The sequence below is a fragment of the Equus quagga genome, chromosome 5 (genome assembly GCF_021613505.1).
Source record: "Equus quagga isolate Etosha38 chromosome 5, UCLA_HA_Equagga_1.0, whole genome shotgun sequence".
NCBI lineage: Eukaryota > Metazoa > Chordata > Mammalia > Perissodactyla > Equidae > Equus > Equus quagga.
In genome coordinates this window covers 2,864,802-2,887,132 of record NC_060271.1, presented here as the reverse complement: position 1 = coordinate 2,887,132, position 22,331 = coordinate 2,864,802, and the positions used below count along the sequence as shown (strand labels likewise).

The following is a 22,331-nucleotide window of genomic DNA, read 5'->3' as shown; positions in this document are numbered from 1 at the left end:
TGCCGGAATTCAGCTTCAAACACCCATCACAACAGCGGTAAGGGCTGTAGTCAACTCTCAATTATCCCCACTAATGAAGGGGAGCAGTGGCGCGGAAAACCCCAAGCAGCAGATAATCCCAAAGCCTGACACTGTGATACATTATATGTTTTGGCAATAGCTTTACCTTCCCTGTTACAGAATCTTAGACTGTCAGAGCTGGAGGGGAGCTAAGAAATCATTTGATCCAGAAATTTCTGACCTGGCTTCTGGCAAGGTCATGATGGGGTCTTTAGGCTATTTTTGATATTCCAAAAGGCCTAAATGAAATCACACATGAACACAGCATGCTGTTGATATATTTTTTTTCAGCAGATTTGACCACATCTCTGCCCACTTCAAATCCTTCAATGGCTCTGCATCACCCACAGGGTAAGGTCACAGCTCCTTAGCTGGGCACACAAGACCCATTAGTCTCATAGTCCATTAGAGCTAATAAATGCCTCTTCCAGACCATGAATCAAAGCTCAACCTTCAGTCACATACATCACGCTTAAAAAAACTTATTTATGCCTCTGCCAGAATGATCTTTCAGAAATGGATCTGGTCATGCCAGTCTCCTGCTTATAACAATACTCCTGACTCCTTATTAGCTCAAGGACAATGCAAACCCCTCAGGATGGCGCACGAGGCTCTTCCAGTTTGGCTCCACCTTCCTGCCCAGCTTCATCTACTTCCTCCCTCCCCTGTGCCCCACTTTCTGTACTCTGTTGCCTAGACACGACAGGACTTTCCCATCTCTGAGACTCTGCACAGCAGTTCCTCTGCCTTCGGGGCCTCTCTTTGCCTTGCACCTGGGAGTTCACACTTTCAGAACCAGCTCAAATATAAAGGCAGCCTGGACTCGGCAGGTGATGGGGGCCACTCCGCTCCTGGACTCCTGCAGGGCCCTGTGGAGGCCTCTGTCTGCATTGTCATCATGTTATCTCGTAGCCCCTTCCACACAGTGAGCTCCACTGCGCCTTTCACGCCAGTGTCCCAAATCCTCAGCCAGAGCTTGGAACACAGGAGGCCACCCGCTAACATGGAGAATGAGGATGTGGGTGAGCGAATGAATGGTTCGTCTCTTAATGGGAGTTGGCAAACACTTATGAACTTTAAGCTCACTTGTGGTTCTGACATAGTCATAGCTTCGTTTCTAGAGGACGACAAAGTAGATGGAAACCATACAGTAAAAATGACTTAAGCTGAATACCCTGTTTGCTGGGAGGTGCAGTGAAACGATGCGGATCTGAAGTCAGGCAGATCTAGGTGAGGACTCCTACTGCCAACTCCCTCCAGCCAAGGCCACCAGAAGCACACTCGCAGTTGAACAAGTTGGGTTTATTACTCACTGCAGTGAGGGGACCCATGGGCATCTCTGTAAGAGGGTGTTAGAAAGGGCTTATAGTAGGATTGGACTTCTCTTAGATGATTTGGGCGAGAGTCAAGAAAATAAGGTTTTTCTCTGGGTTGGATGCTGTAAGGAATTGGGAGTATGATTGTCTTAATAATTCTTATCTGGAAGGCAGGAAGAATGGAGCAAGGCTAAAGCCAGGAGAGAAGGACGTTTGGTCACTGTTATAATTGGGACAATGTTCACGTCTGCCTGTGCTCAGCCGTGGCCGCCGAGTGATCTTGGTTTGTCCTGACCCATCATGGTCACGAGAGGCCTTGTCTGATGTGGGGCATCTGTGAACGTGTTCATGTTCAACACAAGAACACCAAGGACTGGCCGAGGGCCGCGCTGGCTCTGCCTGTCCGCTGCTGTTCTCTTTCTCAGTGTTACCCACTTGTTAGGTTACTTAACCCCTCTGAGTGCCAGTTTCCTCATCTGTAAAATGAGGCTAGAAATCCTCTCTGCAAGAGGTGTGATGAGGATTGCAGGGGAAAATGCACATTGATGGTCCAGCACAGAAGAGCTAGTCCAAAAAGAGTGGGTCCCTTATGTCTGGGCCTGTGGCTTTATTCTTCCTTTATAGAAAACGTTTTTAGGCCTAATAATCACCTGTAGGTCGCTTTCCAAATTGTTTCTCCTTCATATCAATAGTTGCAACTGCAACTAGGTTCTGTCATGAACCCTAATAATGGCTCTGGATCAGCCCAGGGAAACCGTGCAGAAGGAATGTGGGGTCGATCTAACAAGTCTGATTGCAAGGCCCTGCGGATAACAGAGCCTTCCACGCGTTTGCAGACTACTTTAAGTAGGAATTATGTGCTCACGTACACCAGCCAAGTAGAATCATCGAATTAGAGTAAGAAGAGCTTAGCTTCACAGAGACGTTTACCGTCTGTAAAGGACTTTGCTCCATCACATACGTGCTCTCGCTTGGGCATCACGCTGGGGCTGCGCTCTGGGTATCCTCACCTCCATTTACAGTGTCTGGCTCTCTACAGTTTGGCGACTTGCCCAGTGTCACTCAAACAGCACAGAGCAGAGCTGGGATAGAACCAGGTCTGATTTCCTTTAGTTTTTTTTTTTATTGCAGCAAAATATATATAGCATGGCTTTTGCTGTTTTAATCATTTTTAAGTGTGTAACTCAGTGGCATTAGTTACATTCAAATGTTGCGCAACCATCACCACTATTTCCAAAAATCTTTCATCATCCCAAAAAGACTGTACCCATTCAACAGTAACTCCTTATTCTCCCTTCCTCCAACCCCTGGTAACCTCTAGCCTACTCTCCATCTCTATGAATTTACCTTATTTTTACATCAGCTTCATTGAGGTATATTTGACATACGGTGAAATGTTCCCATTTTGAGCGGACAGTTTGATGGTGCTGACACGTGCATACACCGTGTGGTCCTCCCCAGCACAGTCGGGCTATAGGACATGTCCTCGCCCTACACCTCCCCCGTGTCCTTCTCAGTCAACTCTTCCAGTGCTGCAGCCACTGAGCTGTGTCCAACCACTACAGATCAGATTGCTTTCCCCTGGAGTTTCATGTCAACACATCCAGGTCTTTTAAAGCCCACTCCCTTGCTATCACCCTGTGTCGATTCAAAGTAGGCAAGGTCCTCAGTCTGACGACTCCTTTCCTGCAGGAAGAAACTGAGGCCCGCAAAGTGAGGGTTGTTTTTCCAAGAGTCCACAGGGAGCAGTGGAGCCAGGAGGGCAGCCCAGGATCTGGACTCCCATCTCTGAGCTTGTTCTCTCACCTCCCCTACCTAGCCCAGCTCTCTGGCTTAGAGTATAGGGGCACATAGTTTCTTACCCCACATTAGAATGAGCCCCTTTTGAAAGCCACCTAATTGTGCTTATTACTTTGCATCCATTTAATTTTTATTGTGTTTGTTTTTGGAAAGCTTTGTCATATCTAATAAAAGTATCTCCAAAAAAGATTATTAGCGAAGAGAAGACACGGCATGCTGAGAAAGGACGTCTCGAATGTGAGGTCAACGTGCGCCATGCAATCTCCTTGCTGAGTAAGCCCATCTACCCCATCCTGGGAGCCTAGGGGTGAGGTCAGCACCAAGCCAAGCCAGGGGTCAGATGGGAGCAGGGAGGTGAGAAAGCTTGAGTCTCTTAGTGTTGTTCTGCTGAGGCAGAAACTTCAGCATCATGGTTTTCCAGCCCAACACGGGGGCTTAGCTCAGTGGGTTTCACATTTCCTGGCTTGGCAAATGAACAAGGTGGTAGTAGCTAGGGAGTGAAAAATAAGGCTGAAATAACTCAAAGTTCCTTGTGAATACATGAATAGGGTCATCAAAATGCAAGGGTTTTAGAGCCAGAGGACCCCAGCAATCTTCCTAACTACTATACGAACTGAGGCAAGCATTTCAGCGCGGCCTCAGTTTCTTCTCTGTGAAATGGGGTTTGTAACATCTACATCATGGGACTGTAACAAGTAATAAGTGAGTTCATATAACATAAAGGATTTTAACAAGTGGGGGGAGTCCTCCCTTCCTTTTTATTCAAAAGAATGGAAAAATATAAAGCTTTCTGACCACTTTCAGCCATAAATCTGGCCTTCAGGGTAGAAAAGTCTTCAAAACATAGGATGGATTTAATGATAATACCTTAGAGATTGGTGCAGCTGCCAAATACACTTGCTTCCTGGGGTCTCGGGTACTGAAACCCATTTGGTGAGCACAGAGGTCTTGGCCTTTGTTAGCTGGGAATAAGGACAGCCTGGGGGAGGGGTGCTGTTGGGAGATCTTATTTGAGGACTGGGTCTTCCACGTTCTAGCTGGGTGACCTGGGGCAGGTTAGAAGGTCCTAGATGGTCAAAGCTAGAAGGGCCTCTGGCATTGTTTCACAGAAGAGGAGACCAAAGGTCAGAAATGAAGCCATGTACCTCACGTTATACAACGATTAAGTCGAAGAGAAGCTGCTAAAACCCAGGAGTCCTGGTCCTGTTTGAGTGCTCATGACCATTTAATCTGGGTCTAGATTCAAATCCTAGCCCCATTACACGCGAATTTTATGATTTTAGCAAATCATTAACCTTGCCACCTTACCTGCCGTATTTGTGAAACAGGAATAATAAAAATACTTGAGTGTTCCCTTTAGGATTGAATAGGTGATGTTTATGAAAGTGCTATAAATATGCCAGTAATTTTTTAGTATATTTTATTAGTAGTAGTAAATGAAAGGCTTGTGATTACCTTCTGCAGAGTGATTCTAGAAACATTGAGCGTGATCTAAACCAGAAGTCAGCAAACTACGGCCCACCGACCAATTTTGGTGGCTGCCTGTTTATGCAGTAAAGTGTTATCGAAACTCATTTGTTACGCACTGTGTTTTGCTGCTTTCCTGCTACAATAGTGGGGAGATTATGCACCAGAGACCGGATAGCCCACAAAGCATGAGTATCTACACAGAGTGTGCGCCAACCTCTGATCTAAATGATCAGTGTATTCTAGTGCCCACTATTCCAATGGCTTAAATCATGTTCATATCTCACTCTGGTCTGGTGTTCTCTTTTCTCCTCCAGTCTTGTTATCTAGCAGCCTACCGGCATCTCTATTTCGATGTCTCATGGGCATCTCTAGCTTAACTGGTCCCAAAGTAAACTTGCCTTCTTTCTGCTCAAGCATGCTGCCCTGCGCTCCATAGCACAGATTGGCACCATCTACATCTCCAGGTCAGGAACCTGGGATCATCCTGGTCTATGCTGTCTTCCTCACCTCCCATTCCCTTTCAGTCTCAACCTCCTCCTGATTTCATCTTTTAATATCCCTTGGCACCAAGCCCACCTCTCCATCCTGGCTGATGCTCCCTCAGCCAGGCCTGTCCCATCTCCTGGCTGAACTCCTCCAAGGCCTGGGTTGGACTTGCCTCTGAGTGCTATATCCATGAAATGGATTATTTTCTGTTTTTGTGGTTCTTTGTTTTAAGGCTCTGTAGTCTGGTTCTATTTAAAAAACAGAATAGTAATAATAATCCCGAATATATGTATTTTATTTTCAAAGCTTAACAAGGCACTTTCATACTCATGATATCTTCTGATTCTGGGACAGCCTGGGGAGGGAGTGGTTGTAATTGCCCCTAAGAGGGGCTTGGGGTGTAGAGGGGTTAAATGCTTGTCTAAGGCCATCTGCTTTGGAATCATAATTCAAACCATGTCTCCTGACTCTGTGCATTTCTTGTCTTTCTTTCGTTTTTAATTTTTTTTTTTAAAGATTCTTCCTCCCTAAGCATCTGAAATTCAGCTTTCTTTTCCCTTGGACAACTAGAAATCCATCAGGTAATATTTTATATGTGTTAGGTTCCCACTACAAAGATCAGTATTAAAAAAAATGACAGCGACTTATTATTTATGGCAATATCTATTGTTACTAAGGGAGACAGACCAAACAATTCCCCATTGTTACAGATGCTACTTTGACTTGACAGCTGGGAAAGTCTGATAGGCAGTTTATTTACTTAGCCATTTAACCAAATAAATGTTTTCATTTTTCTTTCATCTCCTCAAAAGCCAACATTTCGCCCTTAAAATTGCTCCAGCAACACATCAGTGAAGTATAAATTACCTGCCATTCCCACACCAGCCATTATAATATTATTTTGGTTCTTTTTTGCTCCTGTTGACCCAGTCTTTCAAAGACACGTGATTTTCCCAGATGGGAGGGTAAGGGGGAAACTGAAGCAATTGAAACATTTCTCTTTATTGCTAAAACAGGTTGAGATTGGCCCTGAAGCTTCCACCTGTGAAGACTGAGTCCATCTGTCTCCTCTTACTGTGGCGTGACATGGCTTTAACTTATCTACAGATGTCACCTCTACCTACTTAGAATTGTGCAGGTATTTCTAATAAAAAGCAGCTGGAGATAATGGCTGCAAGGGCGATAAGAAGGATGGGACTCTTGCTTTCCAACTGTACGAAGGCAGAGGGGAAAATAGGGCCAGGGAAATAACTCTCTCTGCATGGTATCCCTTCCCCAAATGTCTGGAAAAGCATTAAGTGATTGCGGTTAGTAAATTTCCAGTTGGGTGGATGGGTGAATGGGATGGAGACAGAAAGATCACATGTGGCTTGTGCTGCTGTTGATGGAGGGGCCCAGAAAGCTCATTTGGACTTCCCTTGTGGGTGTTTTAGGGGATATTCCTGCAAGGCAGGCATCAGAGTCTTGGCATGCAATTCTTGATAGGCAATTGTGAAACTGCCACGCTAAGCCTTCAAAGGGAGAAAATTGCTTCAATGAAGATTACAGTCCAGCCCTCCTTTGGAGCTGGGAGCTACTTATTATGATTTACATGTGAATCCAAGACTGCTCATTTTTTGGAGTGAGAGGTGGCCTAGGAGGCCCTAACCAGTGTCATTCTGATTAGGGGGCATGGCAAGCCAGAGAGCTAAGAAGTGGGATTTTTCTTTTTCTTTTTTTCCCCCAAGGCTGTTTTGAGGCATACTGAAAATTAATTACCTGAGGATAGAAAGCACAAAGCAAAACCTCCTAGCCAATGGCCTGGGTCCTTATGGTAGAATTTATTCAAAATAAGGGCTAAATGTATAAGATCCAAAGTAGTGGGGAGCACATATGATGACGGTGATGATGATCATGATGACGATGACAATGATGACGATGATGATGGTGGTGATGGTGGTGCTGGTGGTGGTGCTGGTGGTGTGATGGCAGCTAATACATTTTGGGTGCTTTCTATGTGTCAGACATTGTGCTCAGAGCTCCACATACATCAGCTCATTTAGTCCAAACAATAACCCTATGAGGAAGATGCTGTTTTTCTCCTTACGTTTCAAAATTAGAAAATTACTATGAAATTTCTTTAGGGTCATATAGCTAGTAATCGGCGGAGCCAGATTCTGAACTCAGACAGTCTTGCTCCAGAATCCAGATCTTTAAGCTGAATTTTAAGCTAAGTACTAAGTATCTGTCTCCCTGCTAGAGACTCAACATACGCTATCTCAATTAACAAAATAGATAATATAAGCCTCTTCTAGCAGATGAAGAAACCAAGACACAAAAGAAATGATAGTTCTTGCCCAAGATTTCCTGCTATCAAGTAGCTGAGCTAGAATTTGAACTCAAGTTCAAACTGAGCTCTTCCCACTATACCATGCTACGTCCATGGACAGCTCAGCCCTGGCTTGGGGTTCTGGATGGAGCATCCAACGTGGAACAGGCTAAAGCGCTACGAAACAGTTCAGCTGGTATGACTGTCTCAAGCCGAACAGGCTCATAAACATGAGGATTTGATACATTGCTCTGCAAATGGTATAAGTCATCTTTGTTTTCTAGAAGAACGTCAATGTTAGGATGATGTTTGCTGATATCCTGATGAATGGCTCCTGTCACGTCTAGTTCATTCATCAAGTTTTCAAGGCAAGGTTGAGTACATGAAATAAAACATATGCAAGGGGTAGAAAACCTCTTCGGGAATCTTCCCAAGGCATCACCCATTATCCCTAACTTTTCTCTTTCCTGGAACATTGACTTTGCTTTAATTCACCAGCTCCCCAAACAGCTTTGCAGGACTGAATTTTCAGATGGCTATTACATGGCTTTGCATGGCATGATGTGTTCTCGTGTACTATTATACTGATATAAAATGTGGCAAAATATATGGTATGTTAAGTTGTTTAATCATAAAATCCATTAACAAAATGCACTTTCCAAACACTGTATTAGCTTTCAATAACCGTCGGAATAACTTACAGGTGGACTGAGAATGATTCTGAGGCAGCCTCAGAATCCATTTATGACCAGTGAAAACTATTTACCATTTTAATGGTTCTGGCTATGCTGTTCAGACTAAAAAGAAGCTCTGTGGGTACCGCCTTGTAGGCCTACACATTTATGGAAAACTAGGAAAGTATCTGAAAATTGAACACATTTGTTAAGGAGCGACCTTAGAAATCCTGTCTGGGTAACAAGGTGTACTTCTCTCTCCCGAGAAGGTCTGCTTCATCAGCTCCTCTGTCTTTCTATCAAATCAGATGTATTGAAATTCAAGTGCCAAAAGCCACTTCTAGTAAATGCAAGCACACTGCTCTCGAAGCAGCTGCTGATGGAATCTGAAGTGGGTTGGCGGCAAACCACATGCTGTAGCACAGGTGTGAGCAGCAGAGCCTCGGAAGTGAATGCTACATGTCCTCAGGCTTTGAATTTCACTTTCTCATCAGGCCCCTTTTGGCTAGACAAAATGGGCTACCATGATCTTCCGTCTCTACCAATCTTATTGCAAGCACTGCTTGTTTTTGCTTCTTAGTCTGGCTTCTCAGTGTGCTTGGCTGGTAACCTCTTTAGATCTGTGGAGTGTAGGCAAATGAAGTGACACTTTGCTTAAAAGATGAGAGCATCTGGACCATGTCTCACTGAGAAATGATCAGGGTGGGCGGAATGTGTCCATCTCGGAATGTTGATGCTTTCAGAAACTGAATCCACGTTAAGTGGTATTGGTTATGCCTCATTCTAACACCACTACCCACTCAGAACATATCATTAATAAAATACTATGACCATTCCACACTTTTCACCTTACCCCTACCTCCCAGGATTTGTCAAAAGTCATGCATCCATGAGGAAAATCAAGGTGGCAAACAGACACCAGGCAAGGAGAGATTGTGCAAACATCAGGGATACGCTCAGCCAAGGAGAGATGGTGTGAACATCAGGGATATGCTCAGCCAAGGAGAGATTGGACAAACATCAGGGATACGCTCAGCCAAGGAGAGATGGTGTGAACATCAGGGATACGCTCAGGCAAGGAGAGATGGTGCAAACATTAGGGATGTGACTTCAGAAGTGAAGAACAAGCAAAAGGAAAAGCAGATAGCTTAATGGTGAAGGGAATAAAAAGAACAGATACCTACCCAGACCTGCGCTATCTAGCTACCGGCCTGTGGACTTATATTATCACCACTGGGCTCCCCACTGGGCTCCCCAAATGGATCACTGTTGGATGAGGCCTGTGACCCATCAGGCTAGAACACAAGAAGATAACACTTTTTTTTTTTTCTTTTCAACAACTGAAAATAAAACACAGCTGGGTACATTTTCATGCACACATATAGTCAGTTATTTTAAAGGAGGCAGCAACTTCAGTTAGAGGATGCCACACCCTCAATTATGCGAACTTGTAGGAATAACTTAATGAAAGGACAATGTTTGCAGCTGCTCATCCGAACATAAAAGAAAGCCCCGTAGTCAAGCCCTTTAGCACGTGAGCGTCTGAGCCAGCATTCTTTTCTATGTAGGTTCCTCATGCATTGCCCACTTCAGATCTACAGGTTTTAACTTTAAGGAAAAACAAAGACAGAAAGAACAAACTGGTCACTTACAGCTTCTTGCTCTTCGCTTTTGCTGGGACTCTCAAAGCCCTCCTCGAAGATGTCGTCTGTGGTGGGATCGCTGGCGTGGGATGCAGACGATTTGGATGGAGAGCTCTGTCTAGGGGCTGGGGTTGGAGCTACACAGAGACCATGCAAAAAGAGGAAGCACCATAAGTGTCCCACAGAAACTTCAGGGGTCTGGTTATACTCAAGTCCAGTCACAGGACTCTTCTTCCTATCACAAGTCAAATCAGTTGAACGGTTTAATACCCTCTCTGTACATATTTATCTTGTCCTCTCACAAACTTGATGATCAGGAAGGAGCTGGTCCACACTGATGAGTGAGGCAGTGGTTCTCAAGGAACGGGCCCTGGATCATCAGCATCAGCCACATCTGGGAACTTGTTAGAAATGTGCATTCTTGGACCCCATCCCAGGCCTACTGAGTCAGAATCTCTGTTTTTCTGCACACTCAAGTTGAGAGCCACTAGACTATAATTTTCTTTCTTTTCTCTTTCTTAACATCATGCAGTTAGTTCAATATGAACAAATCGATCAGAGGACAGTACATTTATTGAGTGTCTTCTATGTGTCAGACACTGTCAGAAAGTTTACAGACACTGTCTCCAGTCCTCAGAAAGCCTATGGGAGGTAGGATTTTTCCCAATTTTACAGATAAGGAAAGCAAAGGTTGCTAAATTGCTCAAGGCCACATAGGTGGCATCTGGCAGAACCAGGCTCTGTGTCCCAGCACACATTTGATGAACGCACGTTGAATGAAGAGTGTCTCAGTGATCTGGGAAAATAGAAGTACCTGGTGGCAACTCTATTCCTCGTTCCATAAGGATATGCATTTTCTATACTCCCCACATTTTCCTTGTCTCATTTGTCCCAGAGGTTTATAACAAATAGACCATTTGAAGCTACGCTTCCTTTTGATAATTTCTAATTTGGTATTGGAGATACCAGTCACCAGCTCAGCCCTAGGTGAGGGGGTGCTGTGGCTTGATTTAGTAGTTGGATTTCAAACATCATTGATAAGGCCTCCCTGTCATAACTGCCCAGAATTTACGAAATCCTGGCTGCACATCGGTCAGTGAGTGATTGTGAAACTTGGTGAGCACCTCTAGCCTCGATGAACCCGTATTTAGAATAATGACGCTATTTACGGTGCGCCAGAGAGTCAGACACTGTGCTCAGCACTGTGCATTCACTATGCTCTCTAATACAAACGCCTCAACGTGGTATTATACCTACTGTTTTTTTCTGATGAACCTACTGCAGCTCAGAGAGGTGAAGTGGCTTTCTGAGGATTGCACAGCTATGAAATAGGGACACTGGGATCTACCAGGTGCATCTGACCCTATCCAGGTCCTGGGTTTGTCTACTCCTATTTGAGCTTCACTCTTGGTCCAGCCAATGCTCCACTCAAAGCAGTCTAAAGGCGATGCTCATGGAGAAGAGGATATAAAGATTGGTTTCACTCATTTTCGTTAAAATAAAATGTTGTTTTTTTTTTTTAAATTGAAACAGAAGTCTGTTTTGTTTCATGATTATGGAACTAGTCATAGTGTGTTTAAGCGAGATAAGCAACATGAAAACATCGTGATATGTGGCAGATATTTAGTAAATATTAGTGCAATTGGATTCTGAACTGTGTCTGAAGTGGTTTATCGCTTACTACAGGCTGAGAGCCCAGGCTGAGCTGCCAATTCTGAGAGGTATACTGCTCATACTTATCTGAGGAAATCGATGGGAAGCGTAACTAGAAGTATTTATACCAGCATTTTAATCTTGAAGGGTCTGTACTCTCAAATTGTGGCTCTCAGTCTGGGGCACTTCACTCCCAGGGGATATTGGCCATATCTAGGGCCATGTTTGATTGTCTGAAGAGGGGAGAGGAGGTTTACTCTGGCAGCTAATGGGGAAAGCCAGGGATGCTGCTAAACATCCTACAGTGCACAGGACAGTCCCCACAACAAAGAATTATCTGGGCCAAAATGCTAATGGTGCCAAGGTTGCAAAACCCCACTCTGAACACAACAGTAACTGGTGACCTTTGTTTTGTTCATTTCATTCTCTACAACCTTTCCCAAATGCCTCCCACGTGCTAGCCACCCTGTCAGCATTATGAGAAGGGTAGGAATGATTCAGACAGACCCCCTGTCCTCAAAGAACTTAAACTTCCCCTGTTTATTCCAGCTGGCGCACAGCCCATTGAGAGAGGGACACTTGTTTTTAAAAGATGCTTGCTTATTTAGGCATGGCTGTCATTTCTTTAGCATTTCATTTTTTATTCAGTATTCTTCATTGAAAGCTTGTGAGCTCCAGTTCACAGAGATGTTCCCACCATGTTGAACATGCAGCCTGTGTGGAGCTAGATTGTTTATACACACAGAAGGCACTCATTGTCAGAGCAGCCTTCTGAACCTGGCTGAAACGACACTACCTAATTGGGTTAACATTAGATTTTTTTGACAATTCACAGTATCGGCCAAGCAGTGATCCGTATCGTCTGTGACAGTAATGAAAACACCAAATTCATTGTTCCATGAGCCTTTTGTTTCCCCTCTATCAACTGTCGGGACACAGGCTGAACCACCAGACACCTTGCTCGATGGTGTCGACCAAGCACAGACGGGCTCAGGGGTACCTGGATTTTGATTGGCTGTGTGGCTACAGTTTTCCAGGTGCTTGCAGTGGAAAAGTGAGCTGAGGCAGAATCACTGAATGCCGAACCAGGAGGCACACACTATCCAGGCAGCTCACTCATTTTACCCATGAAACTGCTGAAGTTAAGAGAAGTCACACACTTGCCCAAAGACACGGCTCGTGGTAGAGGAGACAAGACTAGAACCCCGGTCCAGAACTCTGCCCCAAACCACTCAGTACGTGATAATAATGATGATAAAAATGCTCCAAACTTTGTGAGGTATGCAATGGTTTAGGACAGGTATACCAAATCCTTTTACTAACCCTTAGACTAAGACAGACGAGGAAACTGAGGCTCATACAAATAAAACGACTTGCCCACTGGCACGAAACTATTAAGTAATAAAGCTGCTACCCGGGTTTCCAGTCTAGAGCTTTGTGCTACACCATCTTTTTTCCTGTTTGACCACCCAAAGCTCTGAGCCAAAATCTGGCTTCAACTACACCAGTTGTATGAGATGTTATGGCTGCCAAACCTCGGCCCTAAGTTTTCTCCTGATCTTAATTTTCTATTCTAATTTGTTATCCTTGTTCCCAAAATGTTTTTCTTTTCTTTTTTTAGTAGAGTGATCAATTAGTGCCTGGCACATAGTAGGCACTCCATGGTGGCCAATATTTATTTATTTTTTAAAATTATTTTTGCTGGGAAAGATTTGCGCTGAGCTAACATTTGTTGTCAATCTTCCTCTCTTTCTTTGTTCTCCCCAAAACCCCAGTACATAGTTATAACTTCTAGCTTTTCTATGTGAGCCGCTGCCAAGGCATGGCAACCGGCAGATGAGCGTTGTGGTTCTGTGCCCGGGAACCAAAGGCGGCCACCAAAGCCGAGCGCAGCAAACTTTAACCGCTAGGCTGTCGGGACTGGGCCTGAAAATTTTTTTAAATTCACATTCGCCATTCATTTTTATTTCAGTAAACCATACCAAATCTGTGTGTCATAAGCAGGGATATACGGAAATGAACGAATGAGCAAATAAACAAACCGTAGGAGGCAACAATGTGACATGGTGGAAAACAGCAGGCTTGTGTTCAGTCCTACCATTCTGTCTGTTCTCTTTGTCTGAATCTCACTTTCATCATCTTTCTAACAAACTCATCCCTAGCACTGTTGCAAGTATAAAAATAATAAATATAACACAGATAGAGTAGGTATGTGTTATGATTGATCCCTAATAATCGGTAAGTCTAGCAGTAAGTCTACCAGTAGTGATATGAACAAGAGGCCTGTGAATGTAAACTGAGATGAGTTCTCTGACCCCAGGAATGAGGCATCGCTCTCATTGGGTTTAGGTCTCCAAAGACGAGCACTCACGTGAGTTGGTCGATGGCGTGGTAGAAGTCACAGGGGTCAAATTCAACTGGGAGATGTCAAAGTCATCACAGTCGTCTGTATCCTGCACCACCCCAACTTTGCTGAAGTAACTGGAGAAGGCCTCTGAGGTGCAGGTGAGGGAGGGTTGGTCGGGTTTGCGGGAGGGCACGGGTGGAGGCTGGGCCATCTGGAAATCCTTAAACATTTCTTTTCCCATTTTCTGCCTGGGCTTGTCGGTCTGTGGACTTGACCTGGTGGAATCACCCGTGGCTGGGACGGTTGCAAGTGGGGTGAGGGGACCTTGGAACATGGCGGCTGGCAAAGGCATAACAGTTTGTGTGGGCATGAAGGCGGCTGGCGGAAACTGCCCTGCCACGGTTGGCCAGGGCTGCTGAGTGGCAGGGAAGAGACCTGGCTGGCCCCAAGCGATGGGCTGAGCCCCAGGCATCACCTGAGTGACTGGTGGCTGAGCACCCATGGCGATCTGCTGTTGGACGAGGGGCTGCTGGCCCCAGAAGGATGGGAGGACGGCGCCCATTGCAACGTAACCTGGAAGGGTGGAAAAGAAGAGTCAGGCATCCTGGGAAAGAATGATTCATGGAGTCAAATGATTGGCAAAAACATACTAGGCGACTTCTGAGTGTCAGGCTGTATGCCGGGGATTGGGGATGCAAAGATGAGTAAGACAGAAGTCCCTGCTCTCAGGGAGCCTGCCTTCTAGCGCAGAGGTCAGACGAAACCTCTCTAATGAGATGATTTGTAAGCAGAAACTAGGATGCAGCGAGGGGGCGAGCCAGGCAGACTTGGGTGGATGATAACAATACTGCTCCAGTTGTTAAAGGCTTCTGACACGGTGCAGCCTCGGGAGCCTGCGTGTCTCAGGGGAAAGGGCGGAGATCATAAGTCAGGCCCCTCTGGTTGGAATTTTGCCCCCTTCTTGCTAGCCCTGGGGAATTCTCAACTGCTGAAGCTCTCTAAAAGGCAGGCTCTTTGTGGGAGAGCCTGGTTATAGCATCTTCCTTCTTGGCATCAGCGCTGAGCGTAAAGCGAGTAAGAGTCAGACTGCTGGGGTTTTAGAGGAGAGGTCAGTGTTCAGATCACCACTTCTCATCCGTGGCATTGAGCGGCAACTTCGTAAGCTATCTCCTGATCTGGAAAATGGGCATAAAATACCTTCGGCCTCATTGGGTTGGTTTAATGATTAATGGAGATTAAAGTGAACATTCAGTAAATGTCAGCAATGCACGTGGTCTGAATCAGACAGAGCCTATCAAGTACATAATAGCTTGCCTGATATATAGTAGCCATGCAATAAATGGTAGTTCTAGGTATAATTACACATTATTTCTGTATTATTATTATGCCAATTTTAAACTGAAAAAGTGTGGGTGATTGTCCACTCAGGAGCACTTCACACAGTGGCATAGGTTGGGCACTGCAAAACTCCAGGGGGTGTACTCACATATGTTACTGTGATAACTGCTTGCTGGATTCTTCCTTTCAGGGGAGATATAATCATTTTAAAAGGAGTGCAAGTGACACTTTTTACAATAACAATAGTAACAAAAATAATTTCCTGGGGCCGGCCCTGTGGGCAAGTGGCTAGGTTCACATGCTCTGCTTTGGTGGCCCAGTTCACCTGTTCAGATCCCGGGCGCCGACATGGCACCACTCATCAGGCCAAGCGGAGGTGGCGTCCCACATGCCACAACTAGAAGGACCCACAACTAAAAAATATATATATATATATACACACAACTATATATTGGGGGGTATTTGGGGAGAAAAAGCAGAAAAAAAAAAGAAGATTGGCAACAGTTGTTAGCTCAGGTGCCAATCTTTAAAAGAAAAAATAACAATAAGTTCCCTTTATTGAATGCCTATAACGTGCGAGGTACAGTGTCAGGTGCTTACATCTTCATAAAATGCCCGCAGGGTAGGTATTGTTATCTCTCTTTTAGAGATAAGGAAATTGGTGCTCAGACAGGAAAAGCACCATGTTCAGGGTCACACAGCTGGCGTGAAGTGGGATCAGGATCTGAACTGAGGTCATCTGTCTGTCCCCAAAGCCAGTGTTCTTTCCTCTGCACCACACTGCCTCACCAGAAGCCAAGGCTGATTTCTGATCTGAGCACAGTCAGAAGCCCTGACCCAGCCATCAGATGCCTTAGCATTCTGGAGGCCCAGAGACACTCCCAAGGGTTTCCGGTGGTCCCTGCCTTTCTCAGGGGGCCCAACGGCCACCAGCATGTTGCAGCTGAGCCTGGGGGACAGACGACCAGGCCAGGCAGAGCACAGGGTGGAGAAGCTAGCTTTGCCCGGCCTCTCAGAACCAGCATTTTCATGGCTATCAGAAGGAATTTGCAGGCACAGAGCAGAGAGACCAGGAAAAGATGAAAGGCGGGTGCAGCATAGCCCAGCAACTTTCAAAGGGCAGACAGGCGGGCGCCGGGGCACTGGTCATGACACAGGTCATATCAGGACTCTGGTGAGCCCAGAGAAATCGTTTGCAGGGTTTCTCGCTCATGCTCCCATCTCACATCTGCCTGCCCTTCCATTGACTGATAAGGGATGGAGCCAACATTCACAGTCAGGTCATTTCCTTGCAAGGTGACAGGAGGCTCCAGAGGGCCAGAGACAGGACAGCAGGCTCTTGCTAATTAATCTGGCAGTGTTAAATGCTTTTATGGAATGAGGAAGGGGCGTCAACAAACAAAATAGACCTCATCCTCATGAGATCACCTTAGTCCCGGGGCACTGAAATAAGACTGGTGAACCGGCATTGGTGCTGGCATTTAAAACAGAAACTTGCTTACGTTGTTTCTTGCCTCACCTATCACATAATAAGGCGCTGACTTGAACCTACCAACAGACTAAGAATTCTGTGAATTTGTTTTTCTGGTTTACTCTGATGGGGCTCAGTGGTTCTGAATGGGAGTGCTAACACCCCCTAGGGGATGATTAGGAAGTTTGTGGGGCGTGCTGGTTGTCATAATAACGTGGTCAGGGCAACACTACCGGTATTTAAGAAGCCAAGAGCATTGACACTAAAGACCCTGTAGCGGTGGGACCGAAGCGCACAACAAAGGATTATCTCACATTCTGTTTATAGCTGTGTGAGTATAGACTCGACTTTGAATGACGTGGAAATTCAAAGTTTCTTTGCAGTTTTAATGCACTTAATTTTCCAGGAATGTAACAACCGTGCACATTGAGGGAAGGCTGTATTTTGTCTCATTTGGAACCCTGTCAAGAGTTGTTCAGCAATTCGGAAAATCGTGGTCCCTGACTTCTCCTGCTGTCTGAGCCAACGCGACACTCCTGGGGCGGTCTGCACCTGTGGGGCTTATTTATGGGGAGACACACCTGACCACTCAGCATGTCCTCTGCTGTGGTTGACCTGGGTATTTTCCTCATTGAAATACATATTTTTCTATTATAAGTTAGCTTTTGTTTGTTTCTGCCTTATTTACAGATAGGGCATTACACTGATTTTTGAAAAACTGGGTAGGTAGGTTATATTATATATGAATTTCATATTTCACGTCAAGATATTAAAGGAGACATTCAAATACTTGTTATAAAAAGGGGGCGCTGAGTTTGACAGGGTCGAGACGTGCCACGGATCTTTCAACCACACCCGCCCTGATGCCCATGTTGGTGAATGGATGGAAGTTTTCAGCCTCCAGCCAGTCTGCTTTTTACTTTGCTTCCATCCCACCCTCCTCATTGCCAAGAGAGGTCTGTTCTAAAATGCAGATACAGTGCTTCATTGTCTTGAGCGTAAGGCTCAGATGCCTTAGCTTGGTTTATGAGCCTTTGGGGGTCAGCCCCCTTTGTCCCCCTTCAGCCCCATTTTCAGTTCGTTACTGCCATTGGCACCTTTCCCTGCAGCAGCTGCAAACGACACTCAACCTGTTCTCTCGTCTCTGCTGGTCCACCTGCCGGGAAAGTGGCCCCAACTTCTTCACGTGGCCACTACTTCTTACCTGCTCTCTGAGACTCAGCTCAGTATGACCTCCCAGGGGTCTGCCCTGCCCTCTAGACTCCAGTTGATTCTCCTTCGCCGGGCCTGTGCTGTCCCCTGTGTTCATCTTTGGCACGGCACTTGTCACACTGGGTTGTAATTGCTCAGTTATTCTGACTTCCCTCATTAGGCTGGAAAGCTCCTGCTAGCAGGAACCCTTTATTTTCTCTCTCTCTCCCTCCCTCTGTCTAGTACAGTTTTTGGCATATATCAGCTGCTCCATAAATGCTTGAGACTGGAAAAGGCTCTACATAAAGGTGAATGAGTCATAGTAGAATAAATGTCTTCACTGAATTTTTCCAAGTGTACAATTAAACTCCCAAATCCATAAGTGCTGTGATCTCTGATGATGCTACTGTTGGTGGCAGGTTTTTCCCCCTTATCTTTTTTTTTTTACACAAGGAACCAACAGATGGGCTGTGCACACTTTTCTGGAGAGCTATTAGCATGTCTCTCTGGCTTCATGCCATCTGCTTCAGACCAAAATACAACATTCAAAAAAAAAAGAAAGGCAACACAGGGTAAGTGGGTATCACGTTTGGGAACCTGCAGGTCTCACTGGCTTTTCCTGGGGGGTCCCTGCCGCCTGGGCTCTCCCCAGACCTGTGAGCTAAGGCTCTCTGGTCACATGGTGTGTGCATGCCTGATGCGATGCCTCAGGGGCAGGGCTGTGGTAGCAGTGGACACAGGAAGCCACTCGGTAGCTGCCACCGCAGCCACTTAGCAGCTTAGTAACCGTTTACTCATTAACGTTCACCGTTCACCAGTGGAGGGAGGAGGTGCTAAGGAGCATCTGTTTATGTTACAGAGTTCAGATCAATCATAAATCTTGCTGTGAAGTGAAAGGAAACACCTGCATTATTGCCTTGCAGTTAGAGTTTTTTAAAATGTTGAAAATTGCAATTTATAACCAGATGCTGGTACCGGGGGATACCCTCAGTATTTGGAAAAAAAAAAAAAAAAGGCAGACTAAAATGTAAGGAAAACACTAAAAGTAAGGAATTCCCTCAACATTTATATAGAATTTATATGGCCTTTTACCTCTGACACCTCCTGACCCCCCGCCCCTCCGGTCTGCTCACCTCTCACCTCTGTGTGAGCCCCTCCTGACCACACCTCCATTGACAGCTGCCCTCCGCCTGCTCCAAAACCCCATCCTCTACTCTACATTTCCTTCTGTCCATACCACTTAACATCTTCTAACATGTTACATAAGTCACTCTTTTTATGTTGCTGTCTGTCCTCCCAAAAGAAAGTAGGCCCTCTGCGGGCAGGGGTCTGTGCCTGTCGTACTCACTGACACACCTCTGGCGCCTAGAGCAGGACCTGGACCATAGTGGGCACTCAGTGAATATTCGTGGAATGAACATGCCTGCAAATTAGTAAGTTTGGTGCCTGGATTTCCTGTCATCTGTCCCAGTATATCTTCAGGGATCCAATAACGGGGTAACACACAGGGTTCTGGGCCAGGCTGGTGCCACAGGAAGGTGGTGCATTTCTTTTTTTTCCTCCCCAAAGCCCCAGTACATAGTTGTATATCCTAGTTGTGGGTCACTCTGGTTCTTCTATGTGGGAAGCCACCACAGCATGGCCTGGTGAGCGGTGTGTATGTCCACACCCAGCATCTGAACTGGAGAACCCTGGGCCACCGAAGCAGAGCACGCAAACTTAACCATTTGGCCACGGGGCCAGCCCCAGGTGGTGCATTTCTGATGGAAAACTATTATTCTTATTTAAAATGACATACTCTATTACACTATTCCCAAGGAAATTTTAACATCCATTTTAGGTAAGGAAAGCTAGTCATCACCACTGTCCCATTTTAGAGATGGGTAAAACAGACTCAACTGGGAAGCTTAGCAATTATACAAATTTCTAGGTTACCTGTAGACTCGAAATTGTAAGTTAGATCCAGTGGCTACCAACTTCTGTGGCTTCTAAAAGTTCATAATGATCCTTGAGCTCATGAGGAATAACTGTAACTATTTCTGCAAAGACTATGAATTTTTAATTCACTTTGAATAACAGCAAAGTTTATATTTGATGGCAAGAATTTGCTTCTAACAGTATACAATTAAAAGAAATCATTTATAGCAAAAAATGCAAGATTTGTATTCTAAAATATTCAATTCTATTTGCCATTTACAAAAATAAAGTAAAAACAGAAAGATGAAGCCACCGATTTCAAATATGTAGTTAAAGAAGGAAAAAAGTCTTTAGGGCTCCCGTGTCTGTAAAAAGCAGAATATCACCCTTGGCCATTTCCAAGTAGAGTGCCCTGGCTACATGGAGTGCCTGATGCCATGGAAACAAGTTAAGATGCCTGAGATTCTTACCAGTTTGTAACTCATCTGCAACACTGTTACTATATATATTTTTTACCCTGTTGTAAAATTAGTAAATATATTTTTAAGAATATTAGGAAAACAGAACAAATTCTTTGCAAATCCCCAGGTGCCCTATCACCCTCCCAATTGACTGTGAGCCGTTTGCTTTGTCCCTTAGGTGTCCCCCTTTGTGTGGGGAAGCTCCCCTTCCTGAGTCTTCACCGAACTAGGCAGGCGCCTTCTATCAGCCAGATCTCAGGAGGTCCTCGCAGGGTTGACTCCTCTCCTCTCCCACTCGCCGACTTCCCTCCCTCTGGCTGAGATGGATAGGAGGAAATGGACTTGCACTGATTTGCATGGCTGAGTGTGCCCAAGCTCCCTAAAGCTAAATACACTTCAGTAACCAGGAATTTTGACCTTTCCGGGTGAAAGACACCACTGAATTCCAGCCAAGCAGCATACCAGAGCTTGTAACCACCACCCACACACCCCAAATGACAGCTTCTTGATGTCACCCGAAGAGTCACAAGGCGAGGACAGTGGTTCCATGAGTGTTTAGCATATTGGGCAGCTGGCTCAAGTCAACCCTTTGTCTGTCTTGATGAGTGGGGGCCAAAGGCAGGGAAACAAGTGGACGAGGGCTCACCTGAGGGTACAGCAGCAGTGCCAAAAGGTACAGAGCCAAACATGTCTGCACTCGCCGGAAGTGTCTGAGATGAAGACGGGATAAAGGCATCACCTGGAGTGGCAGGAGTCTGCAGACAGAAAGAGGCAGAGGGTGCATGAGGCTCCCGGGAGACCTGGCTCAGCTGTCCTCAAGGATGGGAGGCAGGAGAGGCAGGAATTAAGCGGAAGAGGGTGCTGCTGAACCGAGCCACTGTCCAGGCCACTAAGGTGGTGTGGAGACCAGGAGCTGGTTGCATAGATTATCTACAAAACCGGAAAAATGATGCCTGCCTCTAGAGCTGCTGTGAGAATTAAATAAGGTCCTGCATTTAAACCACTTGGTATCACGCTGAGGCATACAGTAGGTGCTGAGACCCTGGGAGGTGTCTTCAGGCCATCAAGTAATTCCATAATGTTTGGCTTTCATGCTTTAGAGGTGGTCAGTTAAAACTGACGTACACCCACCCAGGACCTACTGTGCACCTGGCTCAAGGCTTGTCACTCAATGCATGGTAAATAGACAGGCGTTGGCTAAAGGAACAAAGAAAGCTTAGCGACTAGACAGAGACCTTTGTATCCCGGTGCCTCCCAGAATCCTGCCTGAATCTTCACTTGCATAAAGAAGTACATATGTTCAAGAGGATTATAAAAGATTGCCTGAGCAGCGGCACACTTCACCACGCCCAGCCGGCGCTGAAATTCCAGAAAGGTCCGCAGCACGAGCTGGTGGGCAAGGGGAGGGTGTTCAAACACACACACCAGCGCTCACTTTCTTTTTGAGGTCCACACCCGATTACAGCAGCCTTTTGCCTACAGAGTATGTCTATTCCATGCCATAATATGCTTATTTTTTTCCCTTGGAATAGACTGGGGCAAGCAATTAATCCTGAAACCACGGCAATTAGTCAAGTCCATTTTTAGACCAGCAGCTTGCAGGACGAATGGCATTGTTCTGAGGATTATTAAATACCCATTTGGATTGCACTTGGGTTCAGGACCAGAAACACAGCCATGAGCTGCTGTGTTAAGCATTTTGAAACACAATCAACACTCTTCTCTTTTCCCCTATGTGACCCTGGGTGAGTCACATGCCCTCTCCGGGACTCAGTTTGCTTATCTATAAAATGAAGGGGACAGGTTCGAAGATCTCTTCAGACCTTTCTAGCTCCACAGCCCCATGGTTCTGAGATTCCAAATGCCCAGGATGCAGCTGTTAGCCTGGGATGGAGAAGAGGATGAGAATGCCCAGAGCCATCCAGCCTCCCTGGAGAGAGGAGCTGCTGTCCCTCCCTCGGCCGCTATGGACATCAGGTGTTGGGAGTAGGGCAGCTGTGCCGAGATCCCCCGGAGGCAGCTGTGGGCAGCAGGGCCTTGCGCCATCTGTCCTCAGTGGTGAGGTTACAGCCTATTCTCTGTGAGGCGCATCTCGCCAATGAACCATAGCACCATCCCTCGGCTGGCACCACTGCGCAGTGCCCAGAGGAGCTGCTGCAGCTGCAGCCAGCTGCTCTCCGCCCAGCTCCGGGGCGT

The 22,331-nt window shown here is 45.9% G+C and overlaps 1 protein-coding gene across 6 annotated transcripts in view; it reads right to left on the bottom strand.

The window, feature by feature from the left end:
- DAB1 (DAB adaptor protein 1) overlaps window positions 1-22,331 on the bottom strand; it is a 395,398-nt gene that overhangs the window by 5,783 nt on the left and 367,284 nt on the right. For 5 of the 6 annotated variants that reach the window (XM_046660109.1, XM_046660108.1, XM_046660106.1 and 2 more), the window contains 4 exons: window positions 20,782-20,890; window positions 13,782-14,330; window positions 9,767-9,894; window positions 9,299-9,409 (listed from right to left, as the gene is read on the bottom strand). In XM_046660109.1, coding sequence (XP_046516065.1) covers window positions 9,314-9,409; window positions 9,767-9,894; window positions 13,782-14,330; window positions 20,782-20,890 — 882 coding nt within the window. In that variant the 3' untranslated portion in view covers window positions 9,299-9,313. The remainder of the gene's footprint in view (window positions 1-9,298; window positions 9,410-9,766; window positions 9,895-13,781; window positions 14,331-20,781; window positions 20,891-22,331) is intronic. The other variant, XM_046660110.1, reaches the window with a different exon arrangement.